The following is a 25762-nucleotide window of genomic DNA, read 5'->3' as shown; positions in this document are numbered from 1 at the left end:
AATCACATGGGCAGAAGAGAAGGGCTGCTGAAGCTTGGCTAATGTCAGGGCCAAGCCAGTGGCTAGCTAAGCACTGCCCCTCAGCTGGGGAGAGGGGACACCAGCACTGACAAGAACATGTGAAAAGCTGGTTCCACATAATTCAAGACTGTCATCTTTCTATTCAAGCTTGGAAAGTGAATCATACTCTACCCACTAGAGGGACTCAAGTTCCATTTTAAAAACCAAATGACACGTCTGTATTTAAAATTTATTTCTTTAATATGTCATCTATACTGAATAAAAAATAAATAAAATTTATTTTTTTAAGTAAAAACTTACTAATTGTTTCTTTTAAATGACTCTTAGCTAAGACCAGATATATTATGGATGCTTCATTTTAAGTGACAGACTTGTACTTGTTGACTAAATTTATCAAAACTTTGAAAAATAATTCTAAGATCAGGGTCAAAACAAACAGGTGAGGATTATATAGAGAAAGGCTCAAAAAGAGAAAACATCTAGTCAGCTCTTTTTTTTTTTTTGAGGAAGACTAGCCCTGAGCTAACATCCACTGCCAATCCTCCTCTTTTTTGCTGAGGAAGAGTGGCCCTGAACTAACATCTGTGCCCATCTTCCTCTACTTTATGTGTGGGATGCCTGCCACAGCATGGCTCGATAAGCGGTGTGTAGGTCTGTGCCCAGGATGCAAACCAGTGAACCCCAGGCCCCCGAAGTGGAGTGTGTGAACTAAACCACTACACCACCAGGCCTTTCTCCCTAGTCAGCTTTGAAAATCTTTGCCTATAAAAAGGAGCTCCTGATAATTGTGCTCCTGTTAACTTCAATTCTGCCTGGAAACAGTGACAGAGCACACACAGTAAGGTCCAATGGCTGAGCAAGGTCTTATAAGAACTAACCAGCAACCCCATACCCCATGCAACAAAACAGCTAGTTTATTCTATGCTAGAAAACTTTCAGAAGGTATTTCTAAGAAACAATCCACATTTTCTCTTTATATCAAATATAAATTAATAAAAAATGGAAATTAAAGAACACTGGAAGACAAGTTTAGAAGGAAAGGACCAAAACCAAAGGGTGTGTGTATAAGTAAGAACCTGCTCTTGAGAAATGGATAGTGGACTCCTAGCCCTGTCTGAGTCTGAACTTGTTTAATTAATGTTTCAGACAAGATGAAAAAAATTAACAGGGACTGTAAGACAGTAGCATTGTTATTACTCAATCATGCAGCATAAGCAACAATTTCTACAGTCTCCTGAGAGCCTAACACTTTGCACTCAAGAGCTTAAGATACAACTATTAGGCTGGGGAGGAATAGAGATGGTAGTGTGTAGGAGGAGAAAGGCAGACAAGAATCAGACTCCCCATTCTACTTCCCAACACCCAAGGCTGATACTACAGCGAAGTCACTGTAACAGGGCCACCTATGACAGCCCACCCAGCACACCAAAGGTCATCCACGAACAGGCCTAAAAGAATAGCACCTCATATCTCTTCCGACAGAGGCAGTAATTATTTGTGCTCACAAATTCCAACCAGCAAAGTGAAGATATTGCTGTGTTTCTCATTCGCCATGCTAGAGCTGGCCTGCAATACTCCTCCAAAACGGACTCATCGTCACTTTACAGGAGAGAAATGCGTCCTCACCAAACCTAACAAGAGCTCTACCAAGGATCCACTTTCCAAGTTCTGAGGGAGTCAGAAACAACAAAATAGACAATTTATTGCCCTTTATCCCAGGACTAAAATGAAAGCTTCTCCACCTCATATATGGCTCCTTTACCTTGCATCCGGCCCCAGTTATCTATATACAATGGTCAATCAACAAATCTGGTATTTCTGAAGATTTTTAGTGAATTGTTTTAATACACACATCCACATACATATGCTCAGGATTGTTTTAGTTTGACTCTATTACAGAAACTAGGCATTCAACAAACAGATAATTTATACTCTAGAAATTCTCAAAGTTTTTAAATGATTGAAGATTAACTTAAGCCTGGCTTATAGCAATCATTCCTTTTCTCCTCTTGTTTGTATGGGAAATTCTTTCTTTTTTTAAAGAACTTTTAAAAATTTTTCCTTTTTCTCCCAAAGCCCCCCAGTACATAGTTGTGTATTTTTAGTTCTGGGTACTTCTAGTTGCGGCATGTGGGATGCCGCCTCAGGGTGGCTTAATGAGTGGTGCCACGTCCCGCACCCAGGATCTGAACCGGCAAAACACTGGGCTGCTGAAGCAGAGCGCACAAACTTCACCACTTGGCCATGGGGCTGGCCCCCTTTCTTTCTTTTTTAAAGATTTTTTTTTTTAATGGGAAATTCCTAATAGGCAAGGGCCAGAGTAAAATACAAGAGCAGGTGTTAGAAATTAATAGTTAAATTCAACCCCACAGGTCCTTGGTATTGGTAATTTTATACCCTGCTACAATGCTAGTAAACAGAAGCTATCTGTTTTTCCCCAACTGAAATGATCTTATTTTGCTAATATGCTTGTAATCTCAAACCACAAATATTTTAAATAAAGAGTGGTACACTCACTCAAACTGTCGTAATCTAGTTTAGCAGGCAAGATAACATAAATAATTCAACATTTTCAAGTGTAATAAAAAAATAAATCATTTACAATGGCTAATTCAGTTTAATGCGAAGAACCAGAAGATGAATTTACAACTGATTTCAGATTAGAAAATGCACTAGTATATCACCCAGATGAAATTATAATGTGAAAGAAGTTTGGTGGGGAGTTGTAAATCTCATAGGGGATACAGGTCTTATATCTTTGGAATTGCAAGGATTCAATGAAGAGTAATCAATAGGAGGAGGAGCTTCAAGTGTTATTTTGTTGCATCATTAAAAACACATTAGACTGAAACCAAAAATTGGACAAAAGCAGTTCTTAAATTTTGAAATATGCTTTACCTAGCAGGGCTGCCTATAAATTCCCTACATCCTCACTCTTTCTTTAATTTCTAGATCTCAGTGGTGCAGTCAAGAGACCTTCAAATCAGGTGTAACTTGACACAAATCCGTGTAGCATCTGCTATGCTGCCAAAGTTCTGCGTTAACTATAGCTAAGACAAAAACTTCCAATGAAGCCACAAGCTGCATGAAATCACTAAGTTCTCCCTGGTATCTGCAGGAAAAGAAGACAGTCATTCACTAGAGATCTGCTGAGCATGAAGCCACGGCCTCCTTGTTGTGACAAAGCAGCTTCTAGAATGGTCCTGATTCGGGGAAAGGAGTGCTCTTGGCCACTGCACTGGAGTCTTCGTTGCTCTACCACACTCTGAACGGCTACTGCTCCAGGCCCTTCAGGAACAAGCAGAATGCCTGTGAGCTGTTATTTGGCACAGGCCGTCATTATTTGCAGAAATAAAGCCAAGGAGCCAACACTGACACCTGGCTGGAATACTGACAGGAGGTGTGCTGGGAAGGACAGCCAGATTATCTCACCAACTGTGTCTTATTCAAACACTGCCATGAAGTAGACTGAATACTTTATTGTTTAGGAAGGGTGCAGCTTCCTTATTAACAGTGCAGTGGGTGTTCCTATTATCTTAATCTGACAGGTTACTACTTAAAACTGAAATCAATCCCAGGATACATGTAAAAACTGTACAAGTAAGAAAGCAAGGGGAAGAAAAGTTTATGTAGAATGCTACCTATCTAAGAAGGCGTTGGTTATAACTCTTTATGTGTATTTCCTTATATTAAGAAAATAAACAACGGAAGGATAAATTATAAAATCATTTAATTGGTAACCCATGGAGAAGTGAGGGATTAGGGTGAAAAAGACAAGAGAAAGAAGCTAGATTTTCTGACTATATCTTTTTTTTCAGATTCGATTTTCGAAACCATGTAAATATCTTTTACAATTATAAAACAAAATTTAACACAAAAAAAGACAATTCCTAAGAATATAATGTAAAATGAAACAAATGAACCTGTGTATAGACTAGGTGGCATAGACCCACAAAGAGGAAACATTCCAAATAACTTTAAAATCCATCAGGACATAGTCCCCAAGGACAAAAGAAATGAAAAAGGAAAAAATAGCTATTTTCACAAATCATTTTCTTGATGGTAATGTTAATTCTGAGATAGTTGTGGGATACTGTGGACCAAAACAAAGAAGTAATTACGTAAGTATGGTTGAGGACTAAGATTTTTGGTATGCAATTTTTGAACGGGAGATATTGATGGACAATTGACGAAGGTAAGTAGAAACTGAATAGAAAGTATCACGGTGGGGGCCGGCTCAGTGGCGCAGAGGTTAAATTTGCACATTCCACTTTGGCAGCCCAGGGTTTGCTGGTTTGGATCCTGGATGTGGACACGGCACTGCTTGTCAAGCCATGCTGTGGTAGGCGTCCCACATACAAAGTAGAGGAAGATGGGCATGGATGTTAGCTCAGGGCCAGTCTTCCTCAGCAGAAAGAAGAGGATTGGTGGTAGATGTTAGCTCAGGGCTAATCTTCCTCAAAAAAAAGAAAAAGAAAGAAAAAGAAAGTATCAGGGTGAACTTAGGATGTATTTTATCTTTAAAAAGAAAATAATAATTCCTAACTCTACCCACTGAAAAATCCTAGAAACAATGAGCAACTTAGTGCCCATAGATACCTTTAAATACCATTTCCCACTGAAATTAACCAGATGTCCCTGGAGAAATGGTTGATGCCAGGTCTGGGACAGGAAAAAATATGAGCCATGAACAACTTATCACCGTAGAAAGCAAGGAAGCTACCAAAGACTATGATGGTCATGATCAGAGCACTCGGGAATCAACTTTGAATAAACTCCTCACAGCCAAAGCAGGGACACAACTTGTGCATCAATAAAGAAGGCAAGTGCAATGGATTGAAAAATATTGAAAATGCAAATCCATGAGTTCATAACACTCCAAAAACAAAAACCAAAGCACCCTCTCTGGCCACTGTGGGAGATGCTAAGGAACCACTAACTCACTATTTTTAAAACTGAAAACTAAAGTAAAATAATCAACTATTTATCCTACCTTTACCAGAGGAACTGTACCTCAAGGTAACCAAATAATTGATAAGGGGAAGTTTCTCTTTATAAAAGTACTTAGCTAATAAACAAGGTACGATAGAATTGTCAACATTTTGCAACTCTAAATGAACTAATGGATCTAGGCAATGATCATAACGACTGCTCACATTTCACAAAGACACAAGCAGACATTATGTGCCTCCCAATGGAAGTACACCAAACAGCTCCTAGGAAGCAGTCTTGTACCTCCCCTCCCCAAAATCAAGCCTGTATCTGAACAAGCCTCTAGCTCTAACTACCAATTTACAGGAAACACAGGGTCTGAGGGCCATGCTGACATCATGCAGATTCACTCAGAAAAATCCAGATGTAAAAAACTCAACAGAACAAATACGCCCGTTTCTTCAACAAACTGAAAGGGAGGGAATGAAAGAAGAGGGGAAGGAGAGAAGGAGTGAGAGAGAGACAGAGAGAAGGGGGAGGACACTGCAGAGAAAAATCAATTTAAAGAACATATCACCCAAGTGCAATGTATAAAACATTAAGATTCTAGTTTGACAAACTTTAAAACATTTGAGACAATGAGAAAAATTTGATCAACTATATAGTTGACATGAAGGAATTACTGTTAAATTTTTTAGGTGTGACTATGACATTATGGTCATTCTGTTTTTTAACAAGAACTTTTACTTTTCAGAGATAAATATGAAAATAGCTATGGATGAAATAATAACATTGTCTGAGATTTGCTTCAGAATAATCAGGGCAGGGGGAAAGGAGTACGTGGGAGTACAGATGGAACAAGAATGGCCACAAACTGTCAATAGTTGAAGTGAGTGAGAGGTAAATGGGAGTTTATTAAACTGTTCTTTTTTTTATAAATTTGAAATTTTCCATAATAAAAGTTTTCTTAAAAAGTTCTTTGAATGTGAAAAATGAAATGATAAAGCTTCTTGAAAATAATATAGAAGAATATATTCATGACCTTGATGTAAAGATTTCTTAAGACACAAAAAGCACTAACGACAAAGGAAAAGACTGGTACATTGGGCTGCATTAAAATCACAAATATTTTGTTCATCAAAAGGGTTTCGCAGGGGCTGGGCCAGTGGTGTGGCAGTTAAGTTCAGGCACTCTGCTTCAGCAGCCTGGGTTCGCCGGTTTGGATCCTAGGCGGGGACTGTGGCAGGCGACCCACACAAAATAGGGGAAAATGGGCGCAGATGTTAGCTCAGGGCCAATCTTCCTCAGCAAGAAGAGGAGGATTGGTGGTGGATGTTAGGTCAGGGCTAATCTTCCTCCCCCCACCGGCCAAACAACAGGTGTTCGCAGGCTATAGTCTAGGAGACAATATGAGTAATACACACAACTAAAATGGGCCTATGTCCAGAAAATTTAGAAAATGCTTACAAATCAATTTTTTAAAAAGACAGAAAATCTAGTAGGAAAATAGGCAAGAACTTCAGTAGGAAAATATGTCAAGAACTCTTGACATAAAGAGAATAGCCAAATAGTCAATAATTACGTAAACAGATGTTAAACTTCATTAATTATCAGGGAAATGCACGTTAAAAACACAATGATACAACTGTTAGAATATCAAGTGTTGGTGAGGATGTGGAGCAACTCCCAATACTATCGAACACCACTGGGTCTGAACAGCCCCTTTAAGGAAGATCTACTATGGTTACACTCACTCATCCCCACGACCCAGCAGCTCCACTCCTAGGGTTATACTCAACTGAAACGTAAAATCACTGTACAAGAATGTTCACAGAAACATTATTCAGAATACCTGCACACTGGAAACAATTCAAACGTCTCTAAATAGTAGAATGGATAAATAAATTGTAGTATATTCATACGATAGACTAATACTATTCCAAAGGATGAACTCTCCTTCCCATAACAATACGGATGAATCCCACATACACAACTTGCACAAAAGAAGCCAGATACAAAGGATTGCAAACAGGCAAAACCAACCATGGTGACAGCAGAATATTGAGAGAGGGAGGGTTAGTAATTGGGAGTGAGCACAAGAGGGAATTTGGGTTACTGGTAAATAAGTCATTAACGCATAAATTTATAACATATGTTTTTATAAAAGCATGTATTTTTCAATATTTTTCAAAAGTTTACAGAATTATGAATAGAATATATTTTACTATACATACTACAAAATTATGAATAGAAATTCTGAATAGAAACAGAATCAAGGCAATTAAAACTGTCTAAAGTTGGGGCTGGCCCCGTGGCCGAGTGGTTAAGTTTGCACGCTCCGCTGCAGGCGGCCCAGTGTTTCGTTGGTTCGAATCCTGGGCTTGGACATGGCACTGCTCATCAAACCACGCTGAGGCAGCGTCCCTCATGCCACAACTAGAAGGACCCACAACGAAGAATATACAACTATGTACCACGGGGGCTTTGGGGAGAAAAAGGAAAAAAAAAAAAATGTCTAAAGTTGATAAATAAAGTTATTTGGCACATGACTGTAACTAAGAAGAGGGTCCTTAGCTTTGGTTTGGCTCAAGAGTTCAGCTCCCTAATCGTCACATCTGTTTTATAGCATAATGTATAGCCTGGTATAGTACTGGTTTCCAAACTTCTTAACAACAGAATCCATGCAACAAGTAAAATCAACACAAGATATTGACAAAAACAGATCAGCTCTGATGAAAATGAGAGTGAGGCCTGAAGTACCAACCTGATGCCTGCCCCCAACTAATACTATCGAACCCTGGGGTATAAACAACCCCTTTAGGAAGATTTACTAGTGTTAAACTTACTCATACCCCATAACCCAGCAACTCCACTGGGGGTATCATACCCTGGGGCACCTACACGGAATCTATCTACAACTAGTCTGAGGGGCTAGCCCCAAAGCATGGTGGCTAAGTTCGGCACACTCCGCTTTGGCAGCCCAGGGTTCATGGGTTCAGATCCTGGGTGTGAACCTATACCACTCATTAGCCATACTGAGGCAGCGACACATATATAAAAAGTTGAGGAAGACTGGTACAGATGTTAGCTCAGGGCAAATCTTCCTCAAGCAAAACAAGAGGAAGATTGGCAAGAGATGTCATTGCAGGGTTAACCTTCCCCAGGAGAGAAAAAAAAAAAGAACTAGTTTGAAAACCTATGGAGTAGTAAGTAGAGCACTGTTGAGAGACTCCAGCTCTGACACTAACAAGGCTACCTAACTAATTTGACCCCTTACCCCATCTGCTCTCCAAAAAGCCCTCTAGTTACTACTCCCTAGACAGGAAAGTCTCAGGAAATGTCTTAAATGCAGGGGAATAATTTTTTAAAACCAGAGTTCCTGGGCAAGGCTCATACGAACAGTGCACAACTTACTAGAGCCACGTTATTTTTCCTTTTCTTTTAACAAGTGTCAAACTTCCGAAAGCAAAGCTAAAACGACACCTTGAACAACTAGAGGAGAAGCTGGGACAAAGAGGCATTCTAAGTGGCTTGTTAAAATTCTGTCAAGAATAGTCCTTACAAGATGCTTCCTTATATTCATCAGAAGTCAGAAAGGATAGTACAAAAATTCTATCAACACTAAAACTTGTCTTTTTGTTGCTAAAATAAAGTTTGCACGCTCCACTGCAGGTGGCCCAGTGTTTCGTTGGTTTGAATCCTGGGCGCAGACATGGCACTGCTCATCAAACCACGCTGAGGCAGCGTCCCTCATGCCGCAACTAGAAGGACCCACAACGAAGAATATACAACTATGTACCAGGGGGCTTTGGGGAGAAAAAGGAAAAAAAAAATGTCTAAAGTTGATAAATAAAGTTATTTGGCACATGACTGTAACTAAGAAGAGGGTCCTTAGACAAGAGCAAGATGATGCTCTTGTCCTCCCAGACAAGAGCAATGGGCTTAGTATAGGCACTTGAATCAGCAATAAATCGGAATTTTTCAGCATTCAGCACCAACAGAAAGGAGTCAGTAGGCCTGAGATAAGTGAAAACAGAAGTTGCCATAGTAACTTGCACATTTACCCTAAAAAGGCGGGAATGGGGGTGGGGTGGGGAAGTAGGTCAATACTTCTGCTTAACTAGCTCTAGTCCTTGGCTTCCTCTCCTTATCTAAGGCAGAATCCTCCTCCCTCTCCACCTCCAACAGGAACAAGGTGGGGGAAAGCCAGATGAGCATTTCAAAAGCGAGGGGTAAGGAGAGGTCCAGGTAGAGGGAAGGAGAACCAAGACAATAGTCCACTGAACACCTCACAAGGCGCTGGTGTTACCCCTGGGAAAGCAGTTGCTGATCAAGGGAACCAGTGCTAAGAAACTGTTGCTGGGTTACCACAAATCAGAAATTGCCATTTTCCCTGTAGCAGTTTAAGTGCACCTAATGGAACATCTGGGAATGCATTATTAGCAGCTTTGGGCTGGGGTAGCAGTGGGGAGGGATAAGCACTCTGGCATGGGAGAAACCTGAGGTCCTTAGCAAGAGGCATTCTTTGATGGCTGAAACTCTGAACAGGGCTCAAGGATAGCCTAAATGACAGGGAGGGAGGGAGGAAGGCTTAGAAGATTCCTTTTCAAAATAAGCTGATTTTCCTAACATAGAAACATAGTGGCCTTTGATACTTTGATCTGAAATACCTACTAATCTGAGAGGGCAAGGTCGACTCTGGTCTCTGAGATGGCGTGGAGAACGCCAGAGCTCATTATCAGCTCTTCCAACTGCAGTGCCGACAAATGTGGGAAGCAGGTTAAACAGAAAGCATTTGCAAACAGGCGCAGTTCCACTTTCCTGCAGCTGTTAGCGTCTGCACAGGGATAGCCTAGGGTATTACTAATGATTTCAACCATTTGGTGTGAAAGCTCTGGTATTCTAAAAGATGACAGAAAGGAGAACCTGTCAGGGAGGTCAAAAAAAGCAGAAACATCTTTTTAACTAGTGAATATTTCAAACAGTAACCTCTAGATACCCTACTGCATTGTACAGAAGTGAGTCTAGGCTTCTAAGCAACAGGCCATTCAAACTTCACTAGGAAACTTCACTAGGACTGCACTTGAAACTTATTTCAACCCAGCAGCACATCTAGTTGCAGAGTACAGGAAGGACGGGCTCAGTTTTGAATTTTGAACTCATGTATTCAGGAGCATCTGTAAACTGTCCCCTTGTACTTCTGCACATGTCTCTAACTCCTCTGCCCTATGAGAGAAAGGAAAGAGGCTCACAGACACAACAACATTTAAGATGACTTTAGAGACCAAGAGCGGCCAAGACATTGGGAGAGGAGTACCCAGAACAAGCCTATTGTATGGACAGGGGTTTAGAGACCTGAAGGACCAGGTACCAGGCTTTCATAAGTACTATGGGAAGAAGGAGCATGTGCCGAGCAACGTGTGCATAAACTTAAGGCAGGAGGCTCCAGGGAACAGTAAGTCAATCACTCTTGTGAGGGAAATGTGAGAACAAACAGGTGCTATTCTATTACCACCTCTCAGTACAGCCCAGAAACATTATTCAGTCCAGCCAGTTCATAAGCATTTTTCCTCTACATATAGCAGTACAGAAGACAAAGAGAAGTTTGTGGAACAAATCATTTTTTTAAACATTCTACTACAGAAAATGTTCAAGGTCAAGTATACACAAAGCAGAGAGAATAGGATAATGACGGATCACCCAGCTTCAAAACTGATCAATATTCTAGTGCTCATCTTAAAGCCAAAATGGGGATCATTCTAGTGAAAGGTTCTAAGTGTTACACATCAAAAGCCCGCAACCCAAAATCACAATTTCTGTATTCACCCAGGAAACCCAGGAGACAGCTAGGAAGGCAGCAGTGATAAAGTAAAATTAAAAGACTTCAATTTAAATTCTTGAGGAATGTCCAAAGGAGTAATTACACCCACAAGGTGTTTCTAACAGATTACATTACCTGAATTTTTAATTCCTAAAAGATATATTTCCAATTCATTTATGTTTGCTGAACAAGAATCAGTGTGTTGCACAAACCCAGAGAGAATGGCCCCACCGTCACCACAGTCAGCCTTTCAGGACCGTGTCTTATTTAAAACCCTCTCTCCATTATGACATAAACATTTGAGGCAAACTTCATGGAAACAGGACAGTAAAGATTTAGTTCATTTAGGACCTACTAAAACCCACCATGTGCTTGTATTAGGAGAAGCTGAAGCAAGGTCTCTACTTACTGGTACTGTTACATCATCATAAAAACTCCAAGCTAAAGCCCATCTCATTGTTCGACCTTGACAGAATTCAGTATAGGTGACTTTAGGAACCTGAAACCAACAAACAGCATCTCATCAAATTGAAGTCATTCTACCAATATGTTTCTGGCTACTGCCTCATGTGAAATTATATGTTAGTTTTTCTTTTTATCAGTTAACAGACATTACTATCCAAAAACAGTTATGCACAGCTGCCTAATAATCAATGAATAAATGATCTCTCAACAAAGTTGTGTTTCTTTTCCTCCTATAAAACATTAGAATTTATAGTTCCAGCTGGAAAGTCCAAATATATGAAACACCCAAAACATGTGAAATACCATGATTTCAGAGAATCACTGGTAAAATGATTCAAAGGGTTTTCTGTTTCCTTTCTTAAGAAAGACAACTGCCAAGGCCCGGCAAGACACAGCTATGTAGTCTCCCTATTGTCTATTGGCTTTTAGGAAAGAAAATGGAACTACTTTGTAGCTGTTACAATTTTAACAAAGAAGAGGTGTGGTAGGGAAAACAGGATAAGAGGAACATCAGAGAGAAACCAGAAATCAGAAACTTGGTTGCTACCACTGATTCCACATCTGACCCCTTTCTCTGAAAAGTCATCTTGCTCATGCTTACTCATGCTGAAATACCAGAAACTGGGAATATTTATTTGCCACCTGCTTTTCCAAACAGAAGGAGCTGAACTCATATGGACTGCACTCCAGTGGGAAGCACACTGGACCAAGAATCTTTCTGGGTCTAGTAACTTATCATGTAGCCTTCAGTTTCTCCAACTATAAAGGAGTCAGATGAGAGATCAGCAACAGTGTAGACACCAGATTTTTTGATTTCTGGTTTCTCTCTCATATTCTACTCATTCTCTTTTCCCTACCTTTTCTCTGTTATAAATGTCAAAGAAGTCCTTATTTTAATAATTTATAAGAAGTACCTTTTAGCCCCAAAATTACAAAATTAAAAAATAAACAAGCAAAAATAGAACAAAAAAACCACACTTAGAGTTTTAAGGTATAAAGGAAAATTCTTTACTCCAATTGCCATCAAAAGTAGATAGAAACAGAAATGACAAAGCCTTACTCCTTGGATGCGAAGTTCTTCCTTCAGAGGAGCCAGGCTGCATTTCTTTCCCAGCATACAGCTATACCACCTAGGAAAAAAAATTCAGACAAGTAAAACACTGTTTGTGTGGTTACTCTTTTTTTTTTTTTGGCTGAGGAAGCCCTGAGCTAACATCTGCTGCAAATCTTCCCGTTTTGTACATGTGTCACTGCCACAGCACGGCCACTGACGAGCAGCATAGGTCCACACCTGGGTACTGAACCCAGGCCACCAAAACAGAGCACACTGAACTTTATGTGGTTACTTTCTGTGTGTGTGTGTGTGAGAAAGATTCACCCTGAGCTAATATCTGTTCCCAATCTTCCTCTTGTTTTGCTTGCGGAAGATTAGCCCTCAGCTAACATCTGTGCCAGTCTTCCTCTATTTTGTATATGGGTCGCTGCCACAGCATGGCTTGATGAGTAGTGTAGGTCCATACCAAGGATCCGAACCTGTGAACCAAGGCCACTGAAGTGCAGCGCCCTGGACTTAGCCTCCATGCCATGGGGCCAGCCGCATGTGATTACATTTTTAAAATAAGCATTACTCAAAAACAAATACTGAATCAAGTTACAAATGATAACAAGAATTGTATATAATGTATTTAGACAAAGAACAAATCTAGCAAAGAAAAACAAGCACAGAGCAACTTAAAACAAAAATCCACTTACCCTCTCCAGTGATTCAGGGCTCTACTATATATTTGGAAAGAAAGTGAAAGAAAGAGTGATCTCACCTGTGATGCTCAGAATGAAGGTCATTTAGCTCTAGGACAGAAGTTAGTTAATAAATAACAATAAAAACACGTATACCTGAAACTAATAGGATGATGTATGTCAATTATACCTCAATTAAAAAAATTCATAAACACCCCCCATGCCATATTAAGAGAAATTTTTAAATCTAGCACAAATCTGTATTTTGAGATACTCTCACCTCAAATAATTTAATGATATATATTACATTAGAGTTTCAACAGAACATGAAATCAATTTCTTATATGGTAAATAGCAATCCAGAAGAAGTGTGGAGAAGAAGAAGTGAACTGGTTAAAAGATAAAAGGACAGAATTTATTTCTTCCAATTATTCCAAAAAGTTTTGCAAAGTATAAAATTTATATAGGACTTCTGCTTCAGCCTATGAAGAATTAACTACTATGAGAATTGCCCTTCCACCATAAACAACTAGGAAACTGAACAAAATATGTGAAACAATTGTTTTTCAGACATTGGATAACTGCAGTGAAGACCTATGATCTCAGAGAGAGAAACAAATAAGGTGAACCCTACAACTGCCAGAGCTTACTGCCTGAAGGAAATTTCCAAGCTGCAATGCAGAGAAAAGAAACTCAAACAGAGCCTGACAACCTTGCTGAACTGATGGGCTAGAGGCTGGAGTTCAGAGAGGCCGAGGCAGTAAGGATTTGAAGAGCAAAATACACAAGAGAAAGGAGCTGCGTAGAGAGAGAATTCTGGGCATCTGCAGAGAAGTTCCTTGGAATATTTTGCAGAATAATGATCTGCATGTGTGGGGGTGGAACTCTATGAGGCTAGGGAAAGAACTCCGAGAAAGCAGTAAGCTAAACAATTCCTCAAGTCCAGACAGAGCTGGGACTAGTTTGCGGTTCTACTAGCCAAAGCAGAAAGCCATTGTTAATAAAAGGGGCATCTGGTAGAGACCTGGAAAAAGATACTGCTTTGTAATGGGGCTAGAGACTGCTTGATTTCTACCCTAATAAAGCTTAAAAAGCAAGACTCAAAAGGACCAAACTAATCACAAGTAACTTAAGCAAGCATCAGAACAAAGCCCAACACTCTTTAAAGGAATACAACGAAACAGCACCCCAAAATATAAGATTTGCAATGTCTAGCATCCAATAAAAAATTATCAGACATTAAAAGACATAAGAAAATGACTCACATCCAGGATAAAAAGACCAATCATTAGAAACAGAACAAGAAACAAGAGAGATGATGTAATTAGCAGATGAAGACATGCAAACAGCTATTAGAAACATGCTCCCTAACAAAAGATGGACACGATGAGGAGGAACAAGAGAGAAGATATAAAAACTACTCAAATGGAACTTCTAGACATGAAAATTACAGTATCTACAATGAAAGATTCACTAGATGGTATTAACAGCACATTAGACTCTGCAAAAGAAAGGATCTGTGAACTTGAAGACACAGCAATAGAAACCATCCAAAATAAAGACACAGGGGAGAAGGAAAAAAAGACTGAGAAAAATACACACAGCACTAGCGACCTGTGGGACACTACCAAACAATACATACCACTGGAGTTTCAGAAAGGAGGAGAGGGGCCGGCCCCATGGCTGAGTGGTTAAGTTCGTGTGCTCCACTTCAGCGGCCCAGAGTTTCACCGGTTCGGATCCTGGGTGTGGACATGGCACCATTCATCAGGCCACGCTGAGGCAGCATCACACATGCCACAACTAGAAGGACCCACAACTGATAATATACAACTTAATATATACAACTGTGTACTGGGGGGATTTGGGGAGAAAAAGCAAAAAAAAAAAAGATTGGCAACAGTTGTTAGCTCAGGTGCCAATCTTAAAAAAAAAAAAAAAAAAAGAAGGGGAGACAAAAAACATTTGAAAAGAGGCCAAAATTTTTCCAAAATTGATGAAAACTATAAACACATATACAAGAAGTTCAGTGAATCCCACACAGAAGAAACATAAAGAAAAACCATACGGAGACACTTCACAATCAAATTACTGAAAATCAGAGATAAAGAGAAAATCTTTAAAGCAGGGAGGGGGTCGAGACGCTTTTTCTTCAAAAGAGGAGAGAGAAATAACATTAGACTTCTTATCAGAAATAATGCAAGCCAGAAGACAGCAGAACATCTTTAAAGTACAGACAGAAAAAACCCTCACCCTGAAATTCTTCCAAAACTGAAGGCAAAATAAAGACATTTCCAAAAAAATAAAAACTAAAACATTTTATCACCAGCCAACCTGCATTACAAGGAATGCTAAAGGAAGTTCTTCAGGCTGAACTCTAAGCAGAAGACACGTTTCTTTTCAAGTGCAAATGGCACATTCACCAAAACACATCATATTCCTTGTGGGCCCATAAAACAAGCCTTGAAAAATTTCAAAGGATTAAAATCATACAAATATATTCTCAGAGTATAATTATTTGGACTAGAAAACAGTAAGAGAATCATAGTTCTCATAAACATTTAAATTTTATTTAAAATGTTTAAAGTATGATGGGATTCCCCTGACATTGGGGATGAAGCAAGGAAGTCCACTCTCCACCTCTGTTCAAAAGTGCACTGCTGGACATTCCAGTCAGCACAAAAAGATGAGAAAAAAACAAAATAAAGCATACAAACTGGAAAGAAAGAAAGAAAACTGTCTTTATTCATAGACGATATGATCAGCTATGTAGAAAACACTGGAAAAATCTAGGAAACAGCTATTGGAATAAATGAATTCAGCAAGTTCACAGGATAAAAGCTCAATATAAAATCAACTATTTCCTTATAGTAGCAATACACAATTAGAAATTAAAATTTAAAAATACTACAATAGCATCAAAATACACAAAATAGGAATACAGTTAACATGTGTGTAAGAAAACAATGAAACACTGCTAAAGAACTTTTAAATCTAAATAAATGAAGAGATACACCATGTTGGAATGGAAGATTCAACGTTGTTAAGGTATCAATTCTTAGCAAATTGATCTATAAATTCAACACAATTGCAGCAAAAACTCTAGTAAACTTTTTCATAGAAATTGATAAAATGATTCTAAAATTTATATGGAAATGCAGAAGACCGCAAACAGCCAAAACAATATTGAAAAAGGACAACAAAATTGGACTTACATTAACTGAATTCAAGACTTCTTATATAGTCACTATAATCAAAACAGTATGGCAGGACCGGCCCAGTGGCATAGTGGTTATGTTCACATGCTCCGCTTCATCAGCCTGGGGTTTGTAAGTTTGGATCTGGGCACAGACCTACACACTGCTCATCCAGCCATGCTGTGGTGGCGTCTGACATACAAAATTGGGGAAGACTGGCACAGATGTTAGTTCAGGGACAATCTTCCTCAAGCAAAAAGAGGAAGACTGGCAACAGATGCTAGCACCAACCCCCACCCCCCCCGCAAAAAAACCAAAACAATATGGTAATGGCACAAATATAGACAGACAGATCAAGAGAATGGAATACAGTCCATAAATAGACTGTTGATTTTAAATAAAGGCATCAAAAGTTTGCTCTTCAAAAGACACTGTCATAGAGAAATGCATATCAAAACTACACTAAGATACCACCTTACACCTGTTTAGAATGGCTAAAATAACCAAAACTAAAAATAACAAATGTTGGAGAAGTTGTGGAGAAAAAGGAACCCTCATACACTGCTGGTGGGAATGCAAACTGGTACAGTCACTATGGAAAACAGTACGGAGATTTCTCAAAAAATTAAAAATAGAAATAACCATATGTCCCAGCCATCCCACTACTGGGTATCTGTCCAAAGAACCTGAGGGGCCAGCCCCGTGGCTGAGTGGTTAAGTTCTCGCGCTCTGCTTCAGCAGCCCAGGCTTTCACCAGTTTGGATCCTGGGCACAGACACGGCACTGCTCATCACGCCATGCTGAGGCGGCATCCCACATGCCACAAGTAGAAAGACCCACAACTAAAATATACAACTATGTACCAGGAGGCTTTGGGGAGAAAAGGGAATAATAAAATCTTAAAAAGAAAAGAACTTGAAATCAGCAATTCAAAAAGACCCATGCACCCCTATGTTCATTGCAGCATTATTCACAATAGCCAAGACGTGGAAGAAACCTAAGTGCCCATTGACTGATGACTGGATAAATAAGATATGGTATATACATACAATGGAATACTACTCAGCCATAAAAAATGATAAAATCGTCCCATTCACAACAACATGGATGGACCTTGAGGGAATTATGTTAAGTGAAATAAGCCAGATGGAGAAAGACAATCTCTGTATGACTCCACTCATATGTGGAAGTTAAACACGTGGACAAAGAGAACCGATTAGTGGTTACTAGGGGAAAGGGGGAGAGGGGATGGGCACAAAGGGTGAAGTGGTGCACCTACAACACGACTGACAAACAATAATGTACAACTGAAATTTCACAAGGTTGTAAACTATCAAAATCTCAATAAAAAGTAAAAAAAAAAGGGTCATAAAAATGAAAAGGTAAACCATAGACTGGGAAAAAATATTTGCAAAATACACCTGATAAAAGATTTATATTCAGCATATCTAAGAAAGTCCTACAACTGAATAAGATTAATAAACAGATAAAAAGAGACACAGAAAGACTTCAGGTTGGTTGTTTTTTTGTTTTTTTTTTTAAAGATTTTATTTTTTCCTTTTTCTCCCCAAAGCCCCCCCGGTACATAGCTGTGTATTCTTCGTTGTGGGTTCTTCTAGTTGTGGCATGTGGGACGCTGCCTCAGCGTGGTCTGATGAGCAGTGCCATGTCCGCGCCCAGGATTCGAACTAACGAAACACTGGGCCGCCTGCAGCGGAGCGCGCGAACTTAACCACTCGGCCACAGGGCCAGCCCCGAAAGACTTCAGGTTTTTAGTCCAACATGTAAGAAGCTGAAAGTCACCACTCTGTCTTAACAAAAAGCAAAAAGCTGCACAAACTGAAAAATCAACAACTCTTCTTAGATCCATCACCAAAGCAACTCACAGGGCAAACCAGTGCCTCTAAAATTGGAGAAACCGACAGAGGAATACAAAGAATCACAACTTACCAGAGCAGAAACCCACAAGCAAAAACCTCACGGGAACTGGTGCTGAGGTAGGGAAACTGGAACTATAACTGGCAAATTGCTGGAGACTCAGAGTTGACAAGCCCGAGAGATAAAAACTCCAGGGGACCCAGTTATCTGGGGCCCCCACACTTTTGTGAATTTCACCTGCAGGAGCTTGACCAGGTTCCCACAGTGAACACGGGAGAAAAATTCCCTTGTGCTTTCAACAAGCGGAAAGGAAAAGGAAAAGGAATCATTTGAAATATGCCAGAGCATCCTGTTCTTCTTAACAAGATCTGCCCTCAGGAGAAACTAGTTAACCAGAGCCTAACCTGCTGGGGTTTTATCAGCGCCTAGTTGACCTACAGGAAGGGCATCATCCAACTCCAGCCTACACCTAGCCGTCCTGTCCCCCCAAAGGGGGAGAAAAACTGAGAAGCATGTGCAAAGTTCACAGTCAAGAGGTACAGGCTCACCAGAAGACTGACCCCTACTCATAGGACTACAGAACGCTTCCCCTCCCCCACACCACATTACCAAAGGCTTATTTACACAAGTTCCTTTTACCCAGTACATAATGTCTTTGTAGCAAGAAAAAAATTACAAGACATACTAAAAGGCAAAAAACAGCTTGAAGAGACAGAGTATGCATCAGTACCAGACAAAGATATTAGAGTTATCAGACCAGGAATTTAAAACAACTATGATTAAGAGGCTAAGGGCTCTAACGGATAAAGTAGACAGTATGGAAGAACAGATGGCTAATGTAAGCAGAGAGATGGAAATTCTAAGAACGAAAAAGAAATGCTGGAGATCAAAAACACTGTAAGGGAAAGAATGTCTCTGACGTGCTCATTAGTAGACTGGACACAGCTGAGGAAAGACTCTCTCAGCTTGAGGACATCACAAGAGAAACTGACAAAACTGAAAAGCAAAGAGAAAAAACACTGGGGGGAAAAAACCCCAGAATACAGTGTCCAGGAATTGCGGGACATTGTGTAATGGGAATCCCAAAAGGAAAAGAAAGAGAGAAAAGAACAGCAAAAAGAAAGGAACAGAAGAAATAATAACAACTGAGAATTATTTGGGGACCCCAAATTAATGTCAGACACCAAATTACAGATCCTGGAAGCTAAGAAAACAACAGCAGGAAAAACGCCCAAAAAGCTATACACAAGCATATGATTTTCAAAACAGAGAAAATCAAAATAAAGAAAAAGTCCTGAAAGGAGCTAGAGCAAAAAACACCTTATCTATAGAGGAACAGAGGTAAGAATTATATCCAACTTGTCTTAAGAAACCATTCAAGCAAGAAGAAAGTAGAGTAAAATATTTAAAGCATTAGGAGAAAAAGAATTCTGTACCCTGCAAAATTATCCTTCAAAAGTGAAGGAGAAATAGACTTCCTCAAACAAAAACTGCCAGTAGACCTGCCCTGCAAGGAATGCTAAGAGACGTTCTACAGGGAGAAGGAAAATTATACAGGTCAGAAACTCAAATCTATATGAAAAAAAGGAAAAACAGAAAAAGAGAAGTGAAGGCAAAAAAAAAAAGCTGTTGTATTTTATTCTTAATTGATCTAACAGATAACAGTTTGTTCAAAATAATAATACCAAGAATGTATTCAATTACGTATGCCTACGCATACATGTATATGTGCACTGAATGACAGCAAAGATACAAAAGACACAGGGAGGAAATAGATTATTTTGTTATTATTAAGGTAGTCAAACTAGCTAGTGAAGTGGTATAGTGTTATTTAAAAGTGGACTTGGGGGCCAGCCCCATGGCCAAGTGGTTAAGTTCGCGTTCTCTGCTTCGGCTGCCCAGGGTTTCACCAGTTTGGATCCTGGGCGCGGACATGGCACTGCTCATCACACCATGCTGAGGCGGCATCCCACATGCCACAACTAGAAGGGGCCCCAACCAAAAATACACAACTATGTACAGTGGGCTTTGGGAAAAAAAGTAAAAAATGAAATCTTTAAAAATAAATAAATAAATAAATAAAAGTGGATTTGGATTAGTTGTAAATGTATGTTGCAAACTCTAGGGCAACTACTAGAAAAAGTTTTAAAAAGTATAACAGATATGCTAATACAGGAGAGAAAATGGAATACATAAAATGCTCAATTAACACCATATAAGGCAGTGCTGGCCCAGTGGTGTAGTGGTTGAGTTCACATACTCCACTTCGGCAGCCCAGGGTTCACCAATTCAGATCCTGGTGCAGGCCTACACACCTCTCACTGAGTCAGGCTATGGCAGCATCCCACATAGAAGAACTAGAAGGACTTACAACTAGCATATACAACTATGTACTGGGGCTTTGGGCAGGGAAAAAAAAAGAGGAAGACTGGCAACAGATGTTAGCTCACGGCCAATCTTCCTCACCAAAAAAATTAACTTAAAAAAAAAAAACCACATAAGGCAGAAAAGAGTGGAAGACAAAAAACAGGGCAACAAATAGAAAACAATAACTACAGTAGAGAGTCATCCAACTATATCAATAATCACTTTGATATCAGTGGTCTAAGTACACAAATTAAAAGACAGAGATTGTCAGAGTAGATCAAAAATCAAAACCCAATTACACGTTATCTACAATAAATCCATTTTATTTATTTATTTTTTAAAGATAACGGATTATTTTATTTATTGTGTAATTTTTTTTTTGAGGAAGATCAGCCCTGAGCTAACATCTGCTGCCAAGCCTTTTTTTTTTTTTTTTTTTTGCTGAGGAGGACTGGCCTTGAGCTAACATCCATGCCCATCTTCCTCTACTTTATATGGGATGCCAACCACAGCATGGCTTTTTGCCAAGCAGTGCCATGTCCACACCCAGGATCTGAACCAGTGAACCCCAGGCCACCGAGAGGCGCAACGTGCGAACTTAACCGCTGCGCCACCAGGCCGGCCCCTGTTTTGTATTCTTTTATGAGATAGTCAGGTGCAGCTGTAGGAGGAGACAGAGAGGAGGCTCTGGAAAAACCAAAGTTTCTTATACTCACAGATCCTATGACAGGAGGCAAGGCTCACTGTGCAGGGCCACATGGGAAAGACACTAAGGTGGTCAGGAGGCGGATAACAGGAGTGAGGGGAAGGATTGGGCCACGGCTTTTCCCGGGGTTTCCTCAGGACAGGCAAGGCAGGGCAGGGGGAACAGTTTAAGACCTGCTAGTCTGAAGCATTTCAGTGGGCTTTGGGCTATAGAGCGGTCCCTAGTTGCCGGGCACCTGGCCCTGAGATGACGGAGGCGGAAGAATGTCACCCCCTGGGGTGTAAGGGCCAGACAGAGGAGGTCTGGCTCTGGACTCGTTAGTCTGCGTATCAAAGGCATGCTCAGGCTGGGTTAGCCCAGGGAGGCACAGTCTCTCCACCTAAAAAGGTTTTTTAAGGTGTCAAAACATCATAATATACAGAAAGTAAAAATATCTCCAATGCTAAGCCAAACACAACAACATTCTGTATGATTCTATTTATATGAAAGTCAGAATAGGCAAAACTATTGTGACAGAATGATCAGTGGTCACCAGCAGCTGGGACACGGTGCGAACAGAGCACAAAGGGGTACTACAGAACTTTTTAGGGTGATGGAAATGTTCTATACCTTGATTGTGGTGGTAGTAATGTACACACTTGTCAAAACTCATCAAATTGTACAGTACAAATTGGAGAATTTTGCTGTAAGTTACACCTCAATAAAACTGATTTAGGGGCTGGCCCTGTGGCCGAGTGGTTAAGTTTGCGTGCTCCGCTGCAGGCGGCCCAGAGTTTCGTTGGTTCGAGTCCTGGGCACGGACATGGCACTGCTCATCAAACCATGGTGAGGCAGCGTCCCACATGCCACAACTAGAAGGACCCACAACAAAGAATATACAACTATGTACTGGGGTGCTTTGGGGAGAAAAAGGAAAAAAAATAAAAATCTAAATTGTCTCCTCTTTAAAAAAAAAACAAAACCTGATTTAAATATAAATTTCTAAATATGATTTCTTATACCTTCAAATATACGTAAAGAATAGTTAACAATATAGTAATTTTTTTACATATTTCTTGGTATTTTATAATAGCTTAGTTACAAGCAATACATAGTCTGTATCTTGCTTTTTTCACCAAGCATCATAACTACTCCTATTTCATTTGAAATTCACCTAATTGCACATTATGTTCAAACAAATTTCAGATTAAGGGGATATGCATTCCATATTTACTTATTTATATACAAAATAGCTACTATGAAGGTGAATTTTAGAGTGACTAAAATTCTAAGTGAATTTAAGAGCCTCTAAAATCAAACATTAGATTCAAACTTTATGAAATTGCCATTTTTATAGGCTGAAAACTGTTAAAGACTAGCAATTTCATATGGTTCAACCTAATAAAATAATATAAATGAAAACTTTATTGTTAAAAGTATAATAAATACTATTACATTGCTTTAGAAATAGTGTGTATTAACCAATATTTTATTTGTTTTCCTTGTCTGTGAGTTCAGTAACAGGTAACTGCTCCAATTTTTGTTTAGTCAATCCTTTTTCCCTTTGAAAATACCAAGAAATAATTGTCCTGCCTAAACCACTTTAACAAACCTCAGTAAATTTACTTAGAGCATAATCATAACCAATTTCATTTGGTGGTTACAAAATATTTGGAAGAAAAATAATATGCTCAATATGCTCCCTTTAAGAAGACAGAGTATGAATCATTAACCAAGAATAAAAGCCTTCGGTATTTTAGGAACCACACGTTGGAAAAGAAACTAAGACCAATTAGTGCTCACATAGTAACAGTATAAAATAGGTTAATTAACACCTTTCCTTTAAAATTAGCATTCCTCAACAGATTAGATGTCACCAGAAGCCAAGAAATGGCCCAGAACACAGACAAAAGAAAGATACTACAAATTTCTTCAGAAGATAAAGGAAAGCAAATATTTAGATAAATAAGGCTTATAAGAGTTAAATATGTCATTAGTACTTAATATAGGCTGAGGAGAGTTCATATTTCTTTTAATCCTTGCTATAAACTGAATACCGTACTGTGAATCTTTTAAAATTTAATCTCATCAATATACCTACTGTCTTTTCCCACAGTTATATTTCTTATAGAAAAAGCAAAAATAACTGGGTGTATTCAAAATTCTATTTTAGCTGCACTTAAAAAAAAATGCCAACCCATTAGATCCTAGCTACTCTCAACAGTCATCTCGTGACAACTAATCAAAATGCAAGTAGAAAAAAAATGAACAAAAGGAAGACCTAGTTACCCAAGAGACTCTGAACCTATTACACTATTTTAATGATGAAAGTAGCACTCTACTCATTACAGCATTTTAGTAATTCCTCTGAGACAGGAGATTTCAACAAAATTTATTTTCAAATACTTTCAAATGTACAGAAGAGTTGCAAGATGATACAAATGATTCCAGTCTACTCTTCACCCAGATTCACCAATTAACATTTTCCCCCATTTGCTTGCTTGCTCTGGACGGGTTTTTGCCCTAAACCATCTGAGAGTTAGCTACAAACATTATCATGCCCATTTAACTCTAAATATTTTGGCACATACGTTTTAAAAACAAGAACATTTTCTTTCTTAACCACACAACAATTATCAAACTGAGAAAATTTAACACTCATACAACACTATTTTCTAGAACACAGTCCATATTCAAATTTTACCAATTATCCCAATAACGTCCTTCACGGCAATTTTCTCCCCTGATGCAAGATCCAATCTAGGATCATGCATTTCATTTACGTGTCAAGTCTCTTTAGTCTCTTTTAATCTCGAACAGTTCTTCAGTCTTTTTTTACTTTCTTGACCTTAATATTTTTGAAGAATTGTTTTACAAAATCCCTCCGGTTGGTTTGTCTGGAAGCTTCCTCATAGATTCAGGTTATGTATTTTTGGGCATGAAGAGCACAGAGGTGCTACTGTGTCCTTCTAGGTTCCTCATGTCAGGTGGTCAAGGTGGTATCCCCTAGGTTTCTCTACTATAAAGTTACCATGTTTCTCTTTGTAATTAAAGGTAATCTGTGGGGAAGACACTTTGAAACTATGTAAATATTCTGTTACTCTTCAAATTTTCCATTGTTGCTTCTTCCAGGAATCAATTATTACTATAATGACTGCAAAATGGTAACTTTTCTAACTTTATTATTCCTTCTAAATTTATTAGTTGGATTCTATTGTAAGAAAGAACTTTTCCTCTACTACCCTTATGTATTTCATTTGCTTATTTTTATTCAATGGGTTATACTCCATTATTGTCATCACTCATTCTGAAATTCATATTGTCCCAGATGTCGCTTGAGCTGGGTTCTATGTCCTTTTGACATATCATTTTTTTGAGTACTTCCTTACTTTTTGGTATTATAAGGTATTCCAGGCTCATCTTTTACTTATCCTTACCCATCACTGGAATGACCCATTCCTCTAAGCGGTCTGATTCTTTTTGGTGGGGACTGGTTAGTGAGAAACTATTTAAAAAACCAAACCTTGGGGCTAGCCAGGTGGCGTAGTGGTTAAGTTTGTGCACTCCACTTCGGCGGCCCAGTGTTCGCCAGTTTGGATCTTGGGCACGGACCTACGCATTCCTTATCAAGCCACACAGCAGCAGGCGTCCCACATATAAAGTAGATGAAGAAGGGCATAGATGTTAGCTCAGGGCTAATCTTCCTCAAAAAGAAGAAAATTAAAAAAATCTCAAACCTTAAACTGAAATGTAATATGGAAAAACACATAAAAGCACAGGTTTGGGGTGTAAGCTATGAGCATAGTCTAAAAACTTCTCTAAGTAGTAAAACCTAACACTTCGCTGCCTGTAATAAATTACCATAATAAATGTTCCTAGATATGCACCAAAGCAGCCCTAATGTCCACCTGATCTCAAAATGTGCCATTTAAACCATCACAAATTCCAAACCTATGTGGTTAAAAATGAACTTCTATCCTGTGTTCTTATTAATAAGTGATATTAATTATCCACACACACTTCTACATGTGTAAGAAACATTGTAACAAGTTTCTCCAAGGCAGTAGAACCAATGGTTTTCATTCTTTGGTATTCCTTTGTATACTGCCTGATGTACTAAAAATACACATCTTGTTCATTTTAACAACTTTCCTCTTTGACCACCTAAAGCAGAACCAATCGGTGACTACTTACTATAGATAGAAATGACATAAAAGTTGATGCAGCTAGCCAGTCAAGGCACGAGCCAATGGATTCAACTTTTTCTCCCTAAGACTTTAAAGCAGTCACTGATCAATGAGGCTCTGCCATATCAAATCTTGAAGGGAATTAAACTACACACGATATGTAAGTTAAGGTGATGAAAAGCACATAACCTAATTCTTTAAACAAAAAAAAGAAAGACTGTGATCTCAGCATCATGGCAGAGTGAGTTGTTCTCTGTCTCTCCCCTCTAATTACAACTAAATGGACATTTGTCAACCAACAGAGGATTCCCAACACAGCACAACAGGACACCTGAGAGATCCACGCAGCCATACATCTGAGGTGGGTGGACTGGATCCGTGGGAAGCAGTGGAACTAGGTGAGCAGATGCTTCCCCCTCCCCCTCCTTGGCAGAAGCTATCCAGGTCATGGGTCCTCACATGGTGGCCCACG

The 25762-nt window shown here is 39.2% G+C and overlaps 1 protein-coding gene across 2 annotated transcripts in view; it reads right to left on the bottom strand.

Annotated features, from left to right (window-relative positions):
* METTL16 (methyltransferase 16, N6-methyladenosine) overlaps positions 1-25762 on the bottom strand; it is a 75478-nt gene that overhangs the window by 2355 nt on the left and 47361 nt on the right. For both annotated transcript variants that reach the window (XM_046674949.1, XM_046674948.1), the window contains 2 exons: positions 12300-12369; positions 11184-11273 (listed from right to left, as the gene is read on the bottom strand). In XM_046674949.1, coding sequence (XP_046530905.1) covers positions 11184-11273; positions 12300-12369 — 160 coding nt within the window. The remainder of the gene's footprint in view (positions 1-11183; positions 11274-12299; positions 12370-25762) is intronic.

This window comes from Equus quagga, chromosome 11 (genome assembly GCF_021613505.1).
Source record: "Equus quagga isolate Etosha38 chromosome 11, UCLA_HA_Equagga_1.0, whole genome shotgun sequence".
In the NCBI taxonomy this organism is placed as follows: domain Eukaryota; kingdom Metazoa; phylum Chordata; class Mammalia; order Perissodactyla; family Equidae; genus Equus; species Equus quagga.
Note: the sequence above shows the minus strand (reverse complement) of the source record. Positions and strands in the feature narration are given on the sequence as shown.